At 54.4% G+C, this 18,127-nt stretch overlaps 1 protein-coding gene across 1 annotated transcript; it reads right to left on the bottom strand.

The window, feature by feature from the left end:
• Nucleotides 1-3,497: 3,497 nt before the first annotated feature.
• RBPJL (recombination signal binding protein for immunoglobulin kappa J region like) lies at nt 3,498-17,514 on the bottom strand. The gene is made up of 14 exons (XM_074843120.1): nt 17,246-17,514; nt 16,887-17,003; nt 16,534-16,610; nt 16,372-16,447; nt 9,629-9,754; nt 7,900-7,970; nt 7,531-7,646; nt 6,500-6,674; nt 5,950-6,087; nt 5,276-5,385; nt 5,032-5,172; nt 4,535-4,690; nt 4,193-4,296; nt 3,498-3,771 (listed from the first exon to the last, which is right to left on the bottom strand). Exons 1-14 carry the CDS (start codon nt 17,512-17,514, stop codon nt 3,498-3,500), a joined length of 1,950 nt encoding a protein of 649 aa, XP_074699221.1.
• Nucleotides 17,515-18,127: the final 613 nt, after the last annotated feature.

Here is an 18,127-nt window from a genome sequence, read left to right as displayed (position 1 = left end):
AGGATACAAAGCAAGTCAATAGCTGTTAAACTTTAAAATTTTAAACCGTTTCTTTCACAAACATCTGTTCACTTTTCAGGCAAACAGAGGTATATAGCATATAAAGTTGCTTTACCAAACGTCTATTCACTCTACAGATGCTGAGGAGATGAACAGAGGCACTCAAATTACAAAGTTACCAAATGTATGCGTATTAAGATGCTAGCAGTCCCGCATATGCCAACCCTTTGTCTAAACAGTAACGACTTACGGGCAGTTACCAAGTGAACCAGTTCCAAAACCAAAACCAGATTTCAGTAACTGTTAAGCTCCTGTACAACCAATACCTCCAAACAGTTACTTTTCCAAAAGAAATTTTATAGAATACCTTTTGATTGATGTTCCTTGTCTGTCCCCGCAGCAATCCGATTGAGGAGAGGAGTCTCTCCGGAGAAAGCCCCGGGGCTACCCAAGAGAGTCCCAGTCTCAATGGGTCCTGCAGCCGGGCAGAGAGGGTCCCATCTGGGGTGCCAACTGAAACAAAGACATTGACTCAACAGCAAAGTTTTACTCTTAAGCAGGTATTCTTGATTAGCAGTGCTGGGGTCGCCCTGGGGATTCTCCACCACGAGGGCTCCCAGGAACTAGCAAGGGACATCAGTTTACATACACACAAGTCATACCTATTCATTACATTTTCTGGAAAGGGGTGTCTTATGATAATAAGCTCCCAGAAGTCATTTACATAGTCCGGGCATGCGTAGTGAAAATAGGGTGAGGGTCTTCGGTGGTTGAGGGAAGAAGTAAGCAGTCTTCTTCACGGTGTTCGCTAGCTGACCTTCTTTCCAGAGCACGCGCTGTGAAGTAAAGTCCAGGTGTCCTCTTCCTAAATCAGCAAAATCATCCTCCCTACTACAGGGTCTCTGTGTCCTTTTGTTCAAGTCCCCCTTATCTCAGTTTGCACATTCTAGGAGTTGCCCAAGTGTCCACTGAAGGTCTTGAGTCTCTGCTATCAGTGATTTACGTAGGGAGCCTAACGCGTGTTTTAATCTTACCTAAACAGACAAAGAGGCCTAGGGAAACAGTTGAGGAGTCCTTGGGAAACAGACGAAGCAAAACATAAGCAAAGCTTTCATGCATCACAGTTTAGTCTTAATCAGTGATTGTCAGAAATTCATTTGTTTGAGCCCTTTCAAGGAGCTGCAGAGTTCCTCGTTTCCATTTGTGGGACCTGCTCTGAAAAGCAGACTAAACGCAGCCCGTGGCTGGTCGGGGGGAGGCAGGAGCCCCTCGAGGCCCCCCAAGCCCGCCCGCCGCCGCCTCTCCCCTTTCCCCATGTGGCTTGAATTACTGCGGCTGTTTGCTTAATCCATCAGGCTTCAAGAATGAGCCACTCGTTGCTTTCTTGGCCTCTCCAGCAAAGCGCTGTGCTGTAAACATAACAAGGCAGGCTTGTTCCAAGCCCTTGAAGTCAACAAGCAGTGCTCCTCCTGCCCTTCGGAACCCAGCTGCTGCTAAATATAGCCGAGGGTGCTTTCCATTCATAAAATGTGACTTATGCCCTGGCCTCCAAGGAAGGGGAGCGGGTTGAGGAGCCTGTGGGCTCCAGACACTCCTGCATGGGATGCAGGCAGAAACTGAAAGGCTTAGCCCCATCCTTTCACTGCCCTCCAGCTCTTGCCTGAGGACATGAAGGAGAAAATGCTTTTGGGGGCGATATGAGGGATCCTCTGTTCAGGTTGATTAAAGGATTTTCTTGCATCTCATCCTGAGTTACATTAGGGCCGGGGTGGATTTGCTGGGGAGGTGAGCGTAGGGGACGGTCAGCATGGGCCCATGGGATGGCCCGAGCAGCTGTCACAGAGGGGAAGCCCCCACTGCCCCCAGCACCTGTATCAGATGCTTGAGTGTTTGCCAGGAATAGAAGCAGTAAGGTCTCATACCACTGCTCCCAACACCTGATGAGTGCACTGGGATCTGCTTCCTGCTCAAGGGACTTGCTTCCTTTTGAAACCCCCTGTGGATCTTCACGTGGTTACCTTTCCTCTGTCCTCCAGCCCTTTCCTCCACCAGCCCTTGGCTGTGGAGGAACACCAGCCTTTCCTCCACCAGCCCTTGGCTGTTGGAATGAGTTCTACTATTCTCCCTGAGTTTTTCTACCAGCAGCTGCAGCTCCAGATGCCCACACATGTGTTTGCCAACAGCTTTGCACCCTCTGGGAGCTTCCCGTTTTGGGGAAGAAGGAACTGCATCTCCTGGTGGAGTTAGGGACCCTGGAGACCCCAGCTCTTGTGCTCCCATGGGAGCCAGGGCCACGCACAAGCTGCAGAGGGAGGAGGACGAGACACCAGGCATCACTGTACATCTCCATGCTGGGTGGCGCGAGGCCATCGGTCCCCTGCAGCCCTGAATTCAGCATCTGGAGCCGCAGCATGGCAGGGGATGCACCCGGCGAGACCGAGGACGGGCTGCATGCTGGGGCTCTCGGTCTGTGCAGTGCCGGCGTCCAAAACGTGCTGGATTGCACGAAACATGCGGGTAAGCCGGGCGATGAGCCAGGGATGCCCATGTGTGGGGCCAGGTGCCCTGCACTCCTGGGGTGCTGCGGGTGGTGGGGCAGCACGCCTCCCCTGCTCCCCTGCCCGCTGCCCCCCAGGTCAGTGTGGGTTAAACAGCTCCGTGGGTTTGGCAGTTGGGTTGTTTCAAAAGCCGGCTCAGGACTGCCAAACCAGCAGGTTTCCAGGTACACCATGGGCCTTCTGATGCCACGGAGATCTGAAGACTAAATAAAGCTGTAAGACCCACTCCGCATAACGCTCGGGTCGGCTCCAAGAAACCTGGCTTCTTTTTATGGCATATTTAGATCAGCAGTTTCCAGCTGATGCCAGCACTGCAATTTCTCTGTGTGTGTAAGCGTGGAAAGCAACGGAGCTCAGCACAGCCACACCAGCTAGGAAGGGGCTGGGTTTCACACTGAAGTCTTTTTCTCTCATTTTCCTTTTTCCTTTTGAAATAACCCCATTTGGGCCTCCAATAAAAAACCAAAACATCTGGTGCCAGGTATTTGGCTGCTGGAAATCAGCTCCTCATTACTGAAAAGCACAGAAGCGATGCAAGGATTCCTGGTACAGATCAATAACATTTAAGGTTGCATTCATGCATCATCCCTGTCCCTCCCTGCCTTTGAATATATGGACTGAGGGCATCAAGGGAATTGTGATGCTCTGTGCCAGCATGGGAGGTAAATCGTGAAGGTTAGTAAAGAAGCAATTGAATCAGTAAAGAGGCCTTCAAGCCTGATTTATTGACACTCTCACGTGAGATCTCAGCAGGGTCAGATGCTGCCATGAAGAAGAGAGAAGTCAGCAAATCACAGTAACATGGTGGGCATTCGATGTGTGGGGAGGACCCTGTGGCAGGCCCACCCCGAGCCCTGGATGGGGAACCCCAGCAGGGCTCAGGGCTGCTCCCCTTCCCTGGGGCTGGCGGTGAGGCCAAGCCTCTGCCTGCCCAGCTTGCTAGCTCTGCATGAAGAGGTGGAAGTTGGTCCTGGTGAACTCCTGATGGATGCTGTCAAGTAATTTGTCTGAGTCCTGGGGGATGTCCGAGAGGACCTGCTGCCCTGGGATGAAGCTCTGCTCCGGGGTGTAGGTGAATGTGAATGAGCTGGAGTAGATGAGGCCATCATCCCTGATCAGCAGGAGCGGGACCGTGATGGGGTAGCGCAGCCACCTCCAGTCACTGCCGAAGGCAGAGACGTCGGGGACAACACACACGAGGGACTTGGGGCTCCTGGGAACAGCGCAGAGGAGAGGAAAACATGCACTAGCCGAGGATGGTCCCACGCAGGAGCGTCTGGCAGTGAGTGCCAGCACATCTCCTCCAGCCTGGAGCTCAGCATGACACCTCCAGCCGGTTTCCCCTCTTGTGCCTGGTGTTTCGTTCCTCTCTGCCAGGGTTGTTTGCAGCCCCCTGAGGTCCCTGTTGTCCCCCACCCACCGCTACCCCCAGCCTGCAGTCAGGGCAGAGAGCAGGCACCAGCCAGACTCGCCCCTGCCTCCCCTTGCAGTGTTTGTGCTTGGTGCTGCAGAAAGGGCAGTGCAAGTGCCCCCATCCCCAAGGTTGGCAGCCACATCCCTCCCAGAGCTGCCCAGTTCAGCCCAAACCTGGCTGCTGTTCCCTGCCTGCTCCCCGGCCCACTCAGCCACGTTACCTGTACATCGTCTCTGCTTCCACGTCTCCGAACCAGACCTTGAGGTGTGCATGGAAATACTCCCCCTGCACCTCCAGCATGGCCACGTCCCCGCCGCCCGTGAGCTGTGACGGGCAGAGGGCATGGCAGGGCGTCACGTGGTGGAATGAGCCAGACTCCCTCTCCCGAAGGATGCTCTGCCTGCGCATCCTGTCCCTGCTGCAGCAGTCCAGACCTGGGCATTCTCACAGCATCCCAAAACCGAGAGACACCAGGCATGGGTGCAAGGGCTTAGGAGCAGGAGCCATGACAGAGGCAGGTAATGGAGTGGTGGGGGTGGCCCGTGGCCAGCACTGTGCCTACCTGCAGGGCAGTGATGAGCGGCACGGGGCTGATGGGCTCACGGACACAGGCCAGGCTCTCGCTGAAGGTGTACTCCACCGTCTCGGTGCCGATGATGGTCCAGCAGGAGCCATCGTTCAGCAGCTCCCGGTTGGCTTCCTTTGGGCAGGGAGATGCCTGCAGAGAGAGTCACAGCCTCAAATGCACTGCAGCGGGGATGGCAGGGGTCCGGAGCCAGGACACCCAGTGTCTCTGTTCCAGCAAGTGACTGCTTCACTCACTGGGAAACAGCGATCATGACACTTTTGCAAAGATCTCAGTGATGATGACTCCAGTGAAGCAGGCAAACTGGAGGCAGACAGCTTTGCAGCGATTCTGACCTTAATTTGGATGCAGACCCCCTTTGCTGGAAGACCCCTCCCAGTGACATGTTCCCCAGCCAGCAGCAACACAGAGGAGCTTGGAGAGAGGATGGGGAGCGCCCCAGGGGTCCCCACCTCCTCCTCACGCTGCCGTACCTGGAACTGAATCACTTTCTCTGTGGAGAGACACAGGTACATGCGGTCGCTGCCCTGGAACTGGAAGGCACATTTGTGGAGCTGGGAGATGGGCTCGTCCACATCCAGCATGGCATACTGCTTCGTCACCTTCCGGATGATCTGCGGGGCAGCAGCATCAGCCCAGGGATGGCACCCGGCGCTCAGAGCCACAGAGCAGCCAGGGCCGTGTGTCTGACACCGCGGGGATGGGATGGAGGCTTACCAGGGGAGGCAGGGCGATGCCAGTGGCCGTGCAGATGAGCTGGACCACAGAGCCGTAGCGGATATAGCCTTCCCGCAGAGGGAACTCGCTCCGGGTGCAGTGCTCGTCGGCTTGCCGGGAAGGAGAAAGGCACAGTCACCGGCCCGAGCAGCTGGGGAGCAGGTCAACCTGCGCTGCCTTGCTATGCACAGGTCTGGCCCTGCTCCCGGTGCTTTCTTACTGCTTTCTCTGCTCTGTAGGTGCTCACTGCTTGGAGACACCACTTCTCCCTGGGAGCCCAGCATGGGAGAACAGGACTGGGATGTGGTACCTCATGGGGACACTGCCAGAGGCAGCATGGGCAGGGATGCTGCTGGGCTCTGGCCTCTTCCAAGCAAGTTACTTGCTTGGATTTGTGAATGTTCAGATCAATACAGCTCTTGCTGCCCTAGTCACAGCTTGTGTGCCCTCAGAGCATGATGCCAACCCTCAAAATCAGTGGGAAACAGTCATCAGCTCCAGAGACACACCAGGAACACTGGGCAGATGTGAGACCTGAGCCAGGTTCCCACACCCCCAGGCTAATTCCCACCCCTTTTGCTCCCAAGAACTGGCTTTGCAGGAGGGGAGAGCCAGGGCTGGGGGCAGGCATCCCTGGGCATGGCCGGCACCAGCGGCCCTGCGAGGCTCCTTACCCAGGTGGAGGGTGAAGGCTGCCCACTGCCTGGCACTGGCGATGAAGGCTCCCCCCTCAACAGAGAGGTAGCGGGTGCTGATGGTCTGGGAGCGCAGGCGGTTGAAGAGGGAGACTTTGGAGCCCGAGGAGATGCAGACTGCAGGGAGAGGTGGCGGGGTTAGCGCTTGCTAGGTCTGTGTATGGCTTGAGCTACGGCTCTGTCAAGCCAGGGGAGGACAAGTCCTGGTTACGGGTGTAACCAGCCTGGCAGGAGCCAGCACCCACCGGCTGCCTTTCTCTGCAGGTAAGTGCCAGCCCATCTGGGCTTTTCAAAGGTGCGGGTGAAGCCCACAGTATGGGGAGCACATTGGCATCAGGGCATCACATTGTGGTGGGTGAACCATTTGGAGATGAGACATCAATATGCCCAGACACATCCTCTTTTGGGGGTGACCATGGGCTCTGCGTCCAGCCTGGACCACTCTGGAGCCAAGCTGTGAGCACTCGGACAGCATCCCACCCTGGGCTCGTGCCCGCCTTCCTCTCCACAGAGCCATCCCCATACGCACGGTCTGTGTTCTTCAGCGACTGCTTCTTCTGCGAGGGCTTGGAGATGACCTTGATCAGCTTGCTGTGGAAGGTGCCGATCTCCTGCCCGTTGCTGAAGAAGAGCTTCAGGACCAGGCGGAAATGCTTGCGCTTGTCCGCGTCTGAGATGTACAGTGCCTTGGCACAGCTGAAGCCCTGTCGAGGGCAGAGGGGGGCTGCTGACAGCTCCAGCTCAGCCCCACCAGCCTTCCTCATCCTCCTCACCCTCCTCACTGCCCCGCAAGGACATAATAGCACCCTTTCAAAGAGCCTTGGGTTCATTTAAAGGGGGAAACGACCAGAGATGTTATTACAGGTGGAATGAAGAGCTGGGGTTCGGCAGAGGCTTTATTTACACTGGGGGCAGAGAATTCCTCATGGAAATGAATGTTCATGTGTGATTTATCCCACATAACATGAGAAATCACCCTGGGTTTATGGTTTCCCTGCCGTCCTGGCCGATACACCATGCCTTAGCAGCAGCGCAAGCACTGCAGACAAAGGCTCTTTTTGTAAGGTTTCTGGCCCGACTCAGACCCTGCGCTCTTCGGGGACCCCAGATAATGCTTTTTCTTCCTTTTTTTCCCCCTATCAAAAGATGTCAGAGCTCTGCTGAAGCTCTTGAACTTTGGGATTGATCACGGGTTTTTTTTAGCTGTTTATCTGCAAATGAAAGAGCAGGCTTTCATTTTGCGATAAGCAGCAGTGCTGTTCATCGGGAGAAGGTACCGGGGCTGAGGGAGCTGTACAGATTTTGGCAGCTTGCCTGTCACAGGGCTGTCGACCTGAAAAGATGGTGCCAAAGAAAGACAGGGCTCTTTGCAAGGCAGGGGAGCCTGCCCAGCTTCTTAGGCTGCTGCACGTGCCACAGGGAGCGATGGCTGGGAAGGAAGGACTGTGACATTCCGAGGAAGGGGATGATGTGACCTCGCAGGATGTGGGATGACGTTAGGGACAGCCTGGCCCCTGCATAAGTGGGGTCCCCACAGCCCCAGGGAGCAGTGGGCTTTACCTTTGCGTCCGGCTGCTCCTCGAAGCTGAGCTTCTGGGTCTCCATCAGGCTGCTGCCCATGCTGTCCAACCCCATGTACCCACACACCCGAAAATCCGCCTCTCCCAGGTCCCTGGCTGGAAGAGATGGGGAGAAGCACCCTCCAGCCCCGGCACAGGCACAGACAAAGGCTCGGCTCCTCCTGGTGCAGTGGGTGACCCAGGCTCCAGCCTTCCCCAGGTCTGGACCACAGAGGGCTCAGCCTCGAGAGGGAAAGAGGAGTTTGGGGAGCAAAGATAAAATAAACTGGGTCACTCTTCCCTTCGTGGAGGCGGAGGGAAGGGAAGCTCTCCATGGCATGGGAAGAAAGGGATGCCGCCCAGTGCTTACCTTTTATCTGCTCCTGTTTTAACTTCCATCCTGGCCCGCTCAGGTAGACACAAGGTGGGGGGCAGAAAAACCTGCAGAAACAAGAGGGCATTTTCTTACTGCACTTCAGCACCCAGAAAAGGTGCTCGGGGGTGATGGGACGGCTGCGCTGAGAGCAGAGACCTTTGCCAGGGCTCACCAGCGCTGGGAGCAACCTGGGAGGGACATGGTGCTGCAGCGAGGGCTGGGGACCCCCGGCTGGGGGATGTGGACAAGGCTGGCCGGAGGAGCTGGGCTCTGCTGAACCGGCTGTCTCAGCCTCTCTGTCCTGCACCAGCTGCCTCCAGCCACAGTGACAGCCCCAGCCCGGGTGGCTGCCACATCTGTCTGGGCTGCTGGTGGCCATAAGCCCACTGGCTCTGGAGGGGAGGACAGGACGCCTCGACCCCCCCCTGCCCCGAGCCGAGGGGGGATTGGGCCCCCTGCCTCTGCCCGCCTGCCATGTGGGAGTTTCAGCAGGTCGGGAACAGAGTTTGCATTCACAGCCAGATTCAGAGCCCAATGCAAATAAATCTATAGCCAGCATTTTAGAAACCTATTTTCCTGTGTTTTATTTGGGTTTCCACTGTCTTTGCACTTGTGTGAATGGTGCAAATTCATCCTCTATTGATACTGGGTAAAGCAGAGAAAACACCAATGCAGGGGGTTGGATATTTCAGAGCCCTAAAGTCCTGGGTACAGGTTTATTTAAACAAGTCATCCACAGCACGGGCCTCTGACTCCCACCATGAAGAAAAATGGCACCAGCACCTTTAAACTTTAACCTGGGAGCTCTGTGCTGGTTTTTTCCCTCTCCAGACCTAGCATCTCATTTTCACACTCATCCCTTGCATGGGGTCTGGAGCAGGGGAAAGAGGCTGTCCCAAAGGCTCAGTGATACGAGGGCTTCCCTCCTGGCTGGGAGACCCAGCCCTGAAGCAAAACCTTCACCTGTGGACCAGCAGCCCCTGGCAGGAGGCTGCATGCGATAAAGACTTTGTAGGCACAGCCAGCCCAGCCTAGAGCTGTCCCCTGGGGTCGTTGGGGTCTGCGTGGGTTACGCTTTAGAGGTAGAGCTCCTTGCCTCATAGCTACTCCACACTCAGTAATAACAGAGGATTATTTATATCACAAGGATTAATGGAGGATTAATTATATTACAGTGCCACAGTCTGACGTCAGTGCCCAGGAGTAGCAATTTTGGAGATTCAAGCCAGAACCTCAAGGTGTTTTTGCAGGGCAGGAAGGATTTTCAAAAATAGCAGCTTTTGGAGACCGTGGGCATTGATGGAAACACCCCAGTCTCTGCTGTGGCTGTTCAGATTTTAAGACAACGTTTCCAGAGCACTTAAAACACTAACCTTTGCTCTTCTTCGTCTTTCTAATTTCATTCTTGAGGGGTAAGATTTGAATAGTATCTGCCCTTCTTTTACTTCATCTTTGCTCTCCAGTACTTCACGGGAGGAACCTCACCACTAGGAATGTCTGACTGGGATGGATGGAGGTGGGGTTAATATCCTTCTTGTGTTACTCAGTTCGTGAAGATTAAACAATGGGTTTGGATGCAAAAAGGTCATGAGTGGATGGAGAAGGGATATGTTAAATCATTTGCTTTACCAGCTTAGATCAGAGAAATCTAGCAAGGCTGAAATCAAGCTTTAGTTAGCTGGGTTTGGAAGTGGCTATCAGAGAAGCTGGAGTGATCTCCTACCTTTTTTCATTGCCATATGACTTCTGTGCGACTTTGGCGTGCAGTATCAGTACTGTCTGGTCTGCCGGCAGCTGCAGGTACCTCCGCACGCCATCTCGAAGCAGGTTGGTTTGGTACGGGTTGGATCTATAAGACAGTGGTCCCCCAGCACTGTAACACCAGAACCAGGCTCCTTGCCTTGCCCTACCAGTCCTACACTGAGCAGGGATCCTGGGGCTCCCTCCGTGTCCAGCCTGACAGGGTGGGAGAGGTGGAAAGGCTTTCCCATCAGAAAGCACTGGAGCTCAGAGAGCATCTCAGCTGCTGCAACACCAGGGCTGGCATTGAAAAATATAATGTTTGAGTAACTGAATAACTGCTTCATCGGTTTTCAATCGAACACACACAAGGACCTATGCTTACAGCTCTGAAATGTGCATTTCTAAGACGTCCAGTCCCACACAATGGTAGCAGCGCTCTAATTGATTATTAATTTGTTTTTCCACCTGATGTGCTTCTTGCTGCTTGGATTTTTGGTGAATCAGAAAATGCTGCTGAGCCGTGAGTGCAGCTGGGGAGCTGTCATGCAAGGAGGAGCTGCTCGTCAGCTTCTGCAAGGGCTGTTGGGTGAAAATAGATGCATTTTTCTCTGAGACCTAAGAAGTGGGTGGTTTTACTGATTCTTTCTGCTCTATTAACTGGAAGGAGTTCTCATGCACCCGGCATTTAACTCTGCTAACTTAGTAGGTTGGGCGTTAACTGGCTAGAGAGAGGTGAGGTGGGTCCAAGCCTGAGGTGCCCTGCTCTGCCACCTGGGACACGTGTGCAAGAACTGGGGGATGAGAGGGGGGAGAGTTATGGGGTGTCTCCTGAGGAGACGTTCCGTGATGCTGACTTGCTTTCAGAGGAGGCGAGACCGCCCATCTGAAGAACACCAGCTCCTGCCCTACAGAAAGCCCCTAAACCCCTCAAGTACTTTTGGCTGGATAAGAGAAAACCAGAGGAGAGGGGAGGAGTGCTGCCTGGGCAGGACCCCCTCCTTGGCACATCTGCCCATGTTTGGGATGTGGCAGCTGGGCACACTCAAGAAATTGCTCCTACCAAGGGGATCCTGGCTGATTATGGAAAGGTCTTGACTTAAGCCTGAGCTCACTTATTCTGTGTGCTGAGCTCACTTGCCTTGCTCGGAAGGGGTGTTCATGTCTGCTGGTATTTGGAAAATGGCTCTGTGTTTCTGTTCTGCATGCCCAGGGGATGTTTTTGGACCTACCTGGATGAGCATCAGACCGAAAGCAGATCCAGCATCCTCAGGAGAGAGAAAGCTGTGTGGAAACTGGCTTCAGGCTCTGGCTCTTGACCCTCCCAAGGCTGCTGGGGGGTCACTCATGACATCTCCACACAGCGGTGGCCTCACATCAGAGACAGAGAGAAACAGCAGCGGCCAGAGAAGGCTGTGAAGCCCCAGGCACAGCTGCAAAAGACATTGCTGAGCCACTGGGAGAAAGAGGCCAGGGACTGCGGGCAGCACTGAGGGATCGCTCGGAGGAGAAGCAGTGAGGATGGGGGCATCAGGCATGGCCACCCAGGGAAAATCTTGCAAGAGGTATGCAGTGGAGCATCCCCATTAAAAACAGTCTCTCTTCCTCTTAAATGGGCTAGAAATGGAGAATAACTGAGGGCATAAATGATCAGATGTGTGAAGAGAGGTAAATCTGGTCCTGCCAAGCACCCCAAGGCAGGCTATGGTGAGCTCTTGCTGGGCTCAGAAGCCAGAGTAAGCTCCCAGGGAGAGAAGCAGCAAGCAGGCATGCCAAGTGGCCTTTTAGAAGAGTTCACCTGCCAATTCCATTCTTCCCAGTGCAACACGTGTACTTTAAAAAGGCTGTGCCCTTTATAGCTTCTAGGATCCATGTTACACTTCACTTTAAATGTATATCCCTTCATTTCCAGCTTTCCCACGTTGTGGATGGAACTGATGCTCTCCTGTTTGTATATGGAAGACAAACACATCTCCCATACAAGCAAATATTTACCCAGCGTCTCCTCTGGGTAGTCCCACAGGCACCTGAGGCTTTGCACTCCACAGATTTTCCCATCACTGCTCTGTTCAGTTATTTGATGGGTGATATAATCTGCTGCCCTCCTTGTTCTCAATTCTTTATCCTAGATGTGTTAGCCGGATCACCAGCAAGCATAAATCAACAGAGCTCTGCCAAAATCAGATTTACAGCTGGTGCCAGTGTCACTCACAGCATTAGCTGCTGCTCTGTGTCTGGGAAATGAATGTTTTATGGCCATGGCGAGCCCGATGCTGCCTGCAGAGCCGGCGCTGTAACAGAGCCCCTCTCCCCGCGGCAGCCCCAGTGCTGCTGCCAGCACACGGCTCTGGGCTCTGCCACAGCTCACCCCGGCCAGCACTGCCGGCAAGGTAGAAGGAGATCCTTTGCCAGATAGACCCTCAGATTGCCCGTACCAGCTCCCGTGCCAAGGCTGGAGCTGTTCCCTCCAACCCTCCATTGCGAGGCTGGGAGATGCCTGCTCCAGCTTGCTGAAGTTGAGTTTTGGGATGGGTTACCTAGTCTTGCTGAAAAGCTTCACTCCAGCTTTTCTATCTACTGAGTGGTTTATATGTTTGTGCAGCCAAAGAGATCCTGTAAGAAAGTTATTTATCTTTTTCCATAATGGCAATCTGCAGCTGTCTCACTCCTCTGCTGCCAAGCAATAGTGTGATTTCAGCTTTGATCTGCCTTTGCAATTTTTCCCTTCATCTAAAAGCACCTTTTGGGAATCCCTCTGCAAAAGTTTTTGGTTTTTTTTTTTAAACAGAACTACTGATTTTGATCGGGATAAATGTGAAAACAGATCAAGGAAAAGGCTGTCCATTGGCCTGACCCTGGATATTCTTTTACACTAATGTAGCACAGTGAAAAATGAGTGCTAAACCTTGCTGGCTCCACTCAGTAGCATCTTGCCCTCAGTTTGTCAGAGACAATGGGCACAGAGCAGGGGAGAACCAGGCTGGGTGTGTGAATTTTTTCCTGGTGAGTCTCATCATTCAGCACTCAGAGCAAAATGAGAGTGTAGCTTTGGGCCCTTGCTCATGTCTCAGCTGAGGGGACACATGCTCCGTCCCTGTGAGTGTCACCCACCAGCACCGATCAGCTCCCCAGCACCCATCCGGCTGGGCTGGGAGCTGCTGGAGGGAGCCTCTCCCATTAACCCATTGGCAGAGTAGGGAACAGCCTGGTACCGAGGCCAAGCAGCAGCAGGGAGTGTTCAGGAGCAAATTGCCAAAACCTGTGGATTAAGACGTGTGCTGACAGCGTGGCCAGCAGCAATGCCTGCTGTGCAGAGCCTCCCGCGGCACCGGCTCGGGGCAGGGCCAGGCTTGTGCAGGTATCACTGCTCCCTGCCATCCGTACGTAATACCAGAGGCACGTGGGGTACTGCCCGGAGCTTATTAAAGAGCCTTCTGGAATAATTATCCACATGCTGTTTACTGCTTAAAGTGGGAATGTGCATGCCACAGGCAGGTAAACAGACCATAGTTCTTCAGATTTGATGTCTAGCTGGAGGAACTTGTTTTTCTTTTCTTTGTCCGCTCTCTGCAGCCATTGCCTTCCAAATTTTGGGCCTAAATTGTTTCAGTGACGCACTTCTGAACAGTGCTCGCCATTCTGCCCACAGAGGCGACCACCCAACATCCATCATCTGGTTTAAATTTACCTTCAGAGAGTCAAAGGGCTATTGCTAAAGCAGCTCAATATACCCACTTGGCTCCTTCTGGCACCTACAGCCTCCTCAGGGTTACAGGGAATTATTCACTCCTTCTGACATTTATTATATTAAATTATTAAAATGCTTTGATTGTAGTGCAGTGTTAGTTCAGTGTCATGTTAGCAGCACCGCACGGGCCGGGCTCTTAGAGCTCATGCTAAAAGCCTCCTTTTCAGAGCCTGAGGTCTCAGCTGGGACTCGACTGCTCTCGCAGACAGTTAGGCATTATGTGGAAGCAGGGGGGGAGCAAGGGGGGAGCCACCACCTTTCTCCTACGCTGATTTTTGTAAGCCTTTCCCACTCCCTGCTCAGCCTGGCATCGCTTACCACCAAGGCTCTCCCCTCGCTTTAGGTCAGGAGAGGGTGCGAGCACGCTTTGAGGTGCATCTCTGGGGTGGCTCTGCCCTGGCGTTGGAGGTGGGAGAGACCCAGGGCACCCGTGGGTATTTGCAAGTCCCGGCTGTGTTGCTGTGCCCTCTTCCATGGGAAACGAAGCAGAAAAGGAGGAGGGTCCTGTGTGCTTTTCACAGGAGCCACACAGCTGGACCATCTCGTTTTATGTGGGCACACAGGGAACCCAGGCAGGCGCCGAGAGGCTTTGGTAGGGTCGGACCCTGCATTCACATCGCTGATTTTAGGAGAGCTAATGTTTAACACCACAGCTGAAAATTAGCCCTCGCCTTCCCAGCAGCGAGTGTGGAGGCATCACTCAGCCCTTTGTCCTGTCTCCAGCTGGGAAATGCATTTTCTCCTTCCTCGGTCCCGGTGGGTCGGGCAGGGCTGGGCATCGCCGGCCACCTCCCGCCGCAGAGCATGGCAGCTCGGTGCACCCTGCCGCCCTGGGTGACCGCCCGCCGCAGGCACAGCTCCTGCTCTGTCACGAGCAGGGGAGAACCCAACCCAGGGGCCTTTTCAGCTCAGCCTTCCCCTGCCGCTGGGTCGCACGTCCCCGCTGAGACAGCCACGCTCATGGTGTGGGACGTACCCTGGTCCCCACATCACGTCCGGCTCTGCGAGGGCAGATCAGGCCGGGAAGTCCCACAACACCCCGTGTGTGCACCCTTGGGTAACTGCAGAAGCAGAAAAAGCACTTTACGGACACCGGGAGAAGCAAACCTCCTTCTGCACTGCTGCTTTCCAGTTCACCGGCAGTCACCAGCTCAGCTTGCAGAGGAAGGGATCCGATTTTTTTGGTCTCCTGGGAATGAAAGTACCCAAATCACGAGACCAAAATACACTCCTGGCAGCTACTGTATGGAAACGGGGTCTTCAAATCAACTCTTTATACAAGAGCTTTAACTCATGCTAACAGTGTCCTCAAGCACAGGTAACACTGAACTCAAGTGCAGAGCTTTAACTTGCTGCTTTACCCCCACAGAGGAGCTGCCGTTTGCCCCGCTCAGGAGATGGCTGCCCTGCAGCTTCTGGGGACTTGCTGCCACAGAGGGCAATTGTTCTTTCCTCAGCTTGGGGAAACCAAACGTCCTAATAAAAAATATCCATTTTAGAGGTCTGGGTTATATTTTGTACAGAGCAGGGGAGAAAATGCCTGCAGTGCTCTTGGGTATGGAGTCAATGCAATGTTTATGCAAAAGGAAAAGCCATTAGAAGTCACAGAAATGAGAAGCCTGCAGTTTCTGGCTTCCCTCATTTTTCAATACCTTCTTTAATCCAGACCAACCCAACCCACAAGCCCTTGTATATGCATGGGTATTTATAAATCCCATATTTTCCTCACTGCACACACAAGTGAAATTCAGCCTTTTCTGGGCTTGGGGGATTTATCGACCACACCAATGGCAAACACCAGCCGAGAACAGGAAGAGTGAAAACCCTGAAGTGGTGAGTGCTGCGGGGGACCAGGGGCCAGCCAGGGTGGTCACCCCGGGCATGTTCCCGACTGCCCTGTGCCTGCCCCAGAAGGACCAGCACCCTCAAAATGCCCGAGTTTGATAACGCAGGATTGGCTTATTGGCTAGAAAATTCAGATAATGTGGGTGCTTTACTGTAGACTCCTTTCTCTGTTCCTCATGTAGCTGTTGATGTTGGTGCAAAGAGGAAAGTAAGTGCTGTTAAAGCACTAAGACACAGCCCTATAAAGCACTAAAGGTGGTTCCTACACCACTAGATTGATCTAAGTGCTGAGAAGAGGTAGAGGGCTGGGAAGGTCGATTCCAGGGTGTCTAAGAAGCCTCTGCTGATGATCTCCACCCCTACAGTTGGGCACATTAGCGGACCTTGCTGGAAACTCAACCTGAGACTCTACAGCCCTCAGAGCGCTGCTCTGCAGCTCCCTGGTTCAAACGCACCTCCCCACACTGCAGCCACTACCTGCGGAGCTTCCTAAACTCCCAGGGGACTGTAGCTCAAAGGGATGTTAAGCTCGGAAACCCCTTTTTTCAGGATGTTCTGAGTTTATGGGGCTCCCAGGTGCACTCCCACAGCAGGAGAAGATGAAAGAAAATAATAAAGAACTAAAAAATGAAAGAAAAAGGAAAAAAAAAGAAGGAAAAAATTTTTTAAATTAATTTTTTTAAAAAAGAAAAAAGAACAAAGAAAAAGGAAAGAAAAAAGAACAAAGATAGAAAAAAGCAAAAAGCAAAAAGCGAGGGCAGGGCGGGCCCGGCGCTGCGCCCCGCTGGGCGCCGACCCCCGCGCAGCCCCGGCCACGGCCGCTCCCACCTGCGCGCAGCTCCGCGTGCCCGTGGGCACCTGCGCGAACACGACCCGCGGGGCGGGGGGAGGCGGGAGCCCGCGGGCACCCCCACGCCGGGGCGGGCGGCTCGACCCCCCCCCAGCGCTGCCCCGGGGCCGGGCCGGGGCGCGGCGGCCGTGCCCGCCCCGCCGCCCCCCCCCCCCCCCGCTCCCCCCGCCCCGTTAAATGCCGCGCGGGGCCTCGCCGCCTCCCAGCGCTGCCGCCGCCGCGCCCCGACCCGCGCCCCGACCCGCGCAGCTCCGCGCCCCGCGCAGCTCCGCGCCCGCCGTACCTGCCCCAGTAGCGCGGCGGGGAGCGGCTCCGCGGCCGGCAGGGGTGAGTGAGGGGCTCCGCGGGCAGCGCCGCCCCTGCGGGAGGGAAGGGAGAGGAGAGGAGGGGTGAGGGTGAGGGTGGGGGTGAGGGTGAGCCCGGCCCCGGCCCCGCGGGGCTCTGCCAGCGCCCAGCGCTGCCGCGGGGGTTGGCAGCCTCCGGGGGGGGCTTTTCCTTGGAGTGAGGCTGGGGGCAGCGATCCTGGGCATGGAGAGCAGACAGCAAAGCGGGGGGCGCTGGGGAGAAGAGCAGAGCCTTTAATATGGGTTTTTCCCCCAAAGCTGCGGGCTGGAGCCCCCCCGAAGCCCCCCGCCTGTGCGCGCTTGCCCCCCTGCCGCGGTGGCAGCGGTTGCCCTCCGGAGCGCTGGGCTGGGGGGCACGTTTGTGGGCCGGGGTACCCCGCTTTCGGTGCGGAGGATGTGAAACTCCCCCGCGCTGGCGGGCTGGCGCAGTTCGCTGTCTGCCGGCTCTGCTCACCTTTCGCCTAGCTGTGGGGCAGGTTCCTGCTTATACAATCGAGGATCTCTTTTCGCAGAGAATAATAAAGTCTGGTACACCTGGGCAGGGCGGACTGAGCAATAGGAGCTCGAGATCCTGCAAAAAGATAAGCTTAGAAGTGTGCCCTGAGTTTGTTATGGACTGTTTCTGCACGACTGGAAAGTTGAGTCTGTGCATACTCATAAATACGTTGGCACAAGCAATCAGCCACCTTTGGCTTATAATTCTAGTCATTTCAAGGGGAAAAATTAGCTTTGGGCATTTTTGTTCCAAGCAATTACGTGGAAAAACTTGTTTGGGAAATGGGATTATTCTGCACTCATCGTATTTGTGCTAACACGCGGCCGCCGGAGCTGAGCAGATGTGGGGGTACGTGCTCCGCTGGGGTCTCCCCCTCGTTCCGTGAGGACGGTGTTTGCCGCGGTGCCGCTGCCCGGTCCCACCGGGAGGCAGGGCTGCGAGTGGGAACCGGTGTCGGTGAGGAGGCCAGCAGGGAGACGGGACTGTCCCGCTCCCGAGGAAGCCACCACGTGTGTGCAGTGGGACTGGGGGGGAAGGAGGGCTCCAGGAGAGGGGCCTGGTCAGAGCCCCGGCTGAGATGAGGCATGCAACTTTACCTCTTCTGCTTAAACCCATAGGAGTTTTGCTTCAGTTGAGCCCAGATTATTTATAAAGTTACTATGAAGTTCTCTCTGTGGGACCCTCTGTAGTGTCTCTTGATAGTAATTTTTTTTTCTTTCTCCACGAACAGGAGTAATTAATCATAGGCAGTGAGCGTGCAGGTTCTCAGTAACAAGTAGAAACTGCATTTCATAAGCAGATTCTTGTGATCTCTTCAGGGATTCATTAGATTGGCAGTTGATACCAGCAAAAAGTGTGTGTGTGGAAGTCTGCTCTTGGATCTCATCCTTGATATTTGTCACCAGGATATGGATAAATTTGGCCTCATCTGAAATACAAATTCCCATCCGGAAAGCACGGAGGGAATCTCGCTGTTTGTAGTAAAACACCACATTCCATCGAAGCAGGCAGGGTATTGCTGCATCCAACGGGAAAAAGCTGTTGTTGATTTTTGTGGAAGTTGTAACTTTCTTTTTTCTTGAGGAACTAAAGAAATTTTATGTGATTAGTGCAAAATGGGCTCAGGAGCTGCCCTGGTTGGCGACGGCAGCAAACAGAAAAGACGTAGCCAACAAGGCAGCCCGTTGTAGGCAATCTGT

Source organism: Strix aluco, chromosome 17, assembly GCF_031877795.1.
Source record: "Strix aluco isolate bStrAlu1 chromosome 17, bStrAlu1.hap1, whole genome shotgun sequence".
In the NCBI taxonomy this organism is placed as follows: domain Eukaryota; kingdom Metazoa; phylum Chordata; class Aves; order Strigiformes; family Strigidae; genus Strix; species Strix aluco.
The sequence above is the reverse complement of the archived record's forward strand: the minus strand, read 5'-3'. Positions and strand labels throughout refer to the sequence as shown.

What these genes read in the sequence shown, in the direction of transcription:
- RBPJL (XM_074843120.1), bottom strand. Translation starts at nt 17,514, where the DNA reads ATGCCTCATCTCAGCCGGGGCTCTGACCAGGCCCCTCTCCTGGAGCCC. An exon ending in CGCGGCAGCGCTGGGCGCTG is followed by an intron (nt 16,448 to 16,533) that starts GCAGAGCCCCGC and finishes TCCCTCCCGCAG; the next exon opens with GGGCGGCGCTGCCCGCGGAG. An exon ending in GAAGCAGAGACGATGTACAG is followed by an intron (nt 3,772 to 4,192) that starts GTAACGTGGCTG and finishes CGCTGTTCCCAG; the next exon opens with GAGCCCCAAGTCCCTCGTGT.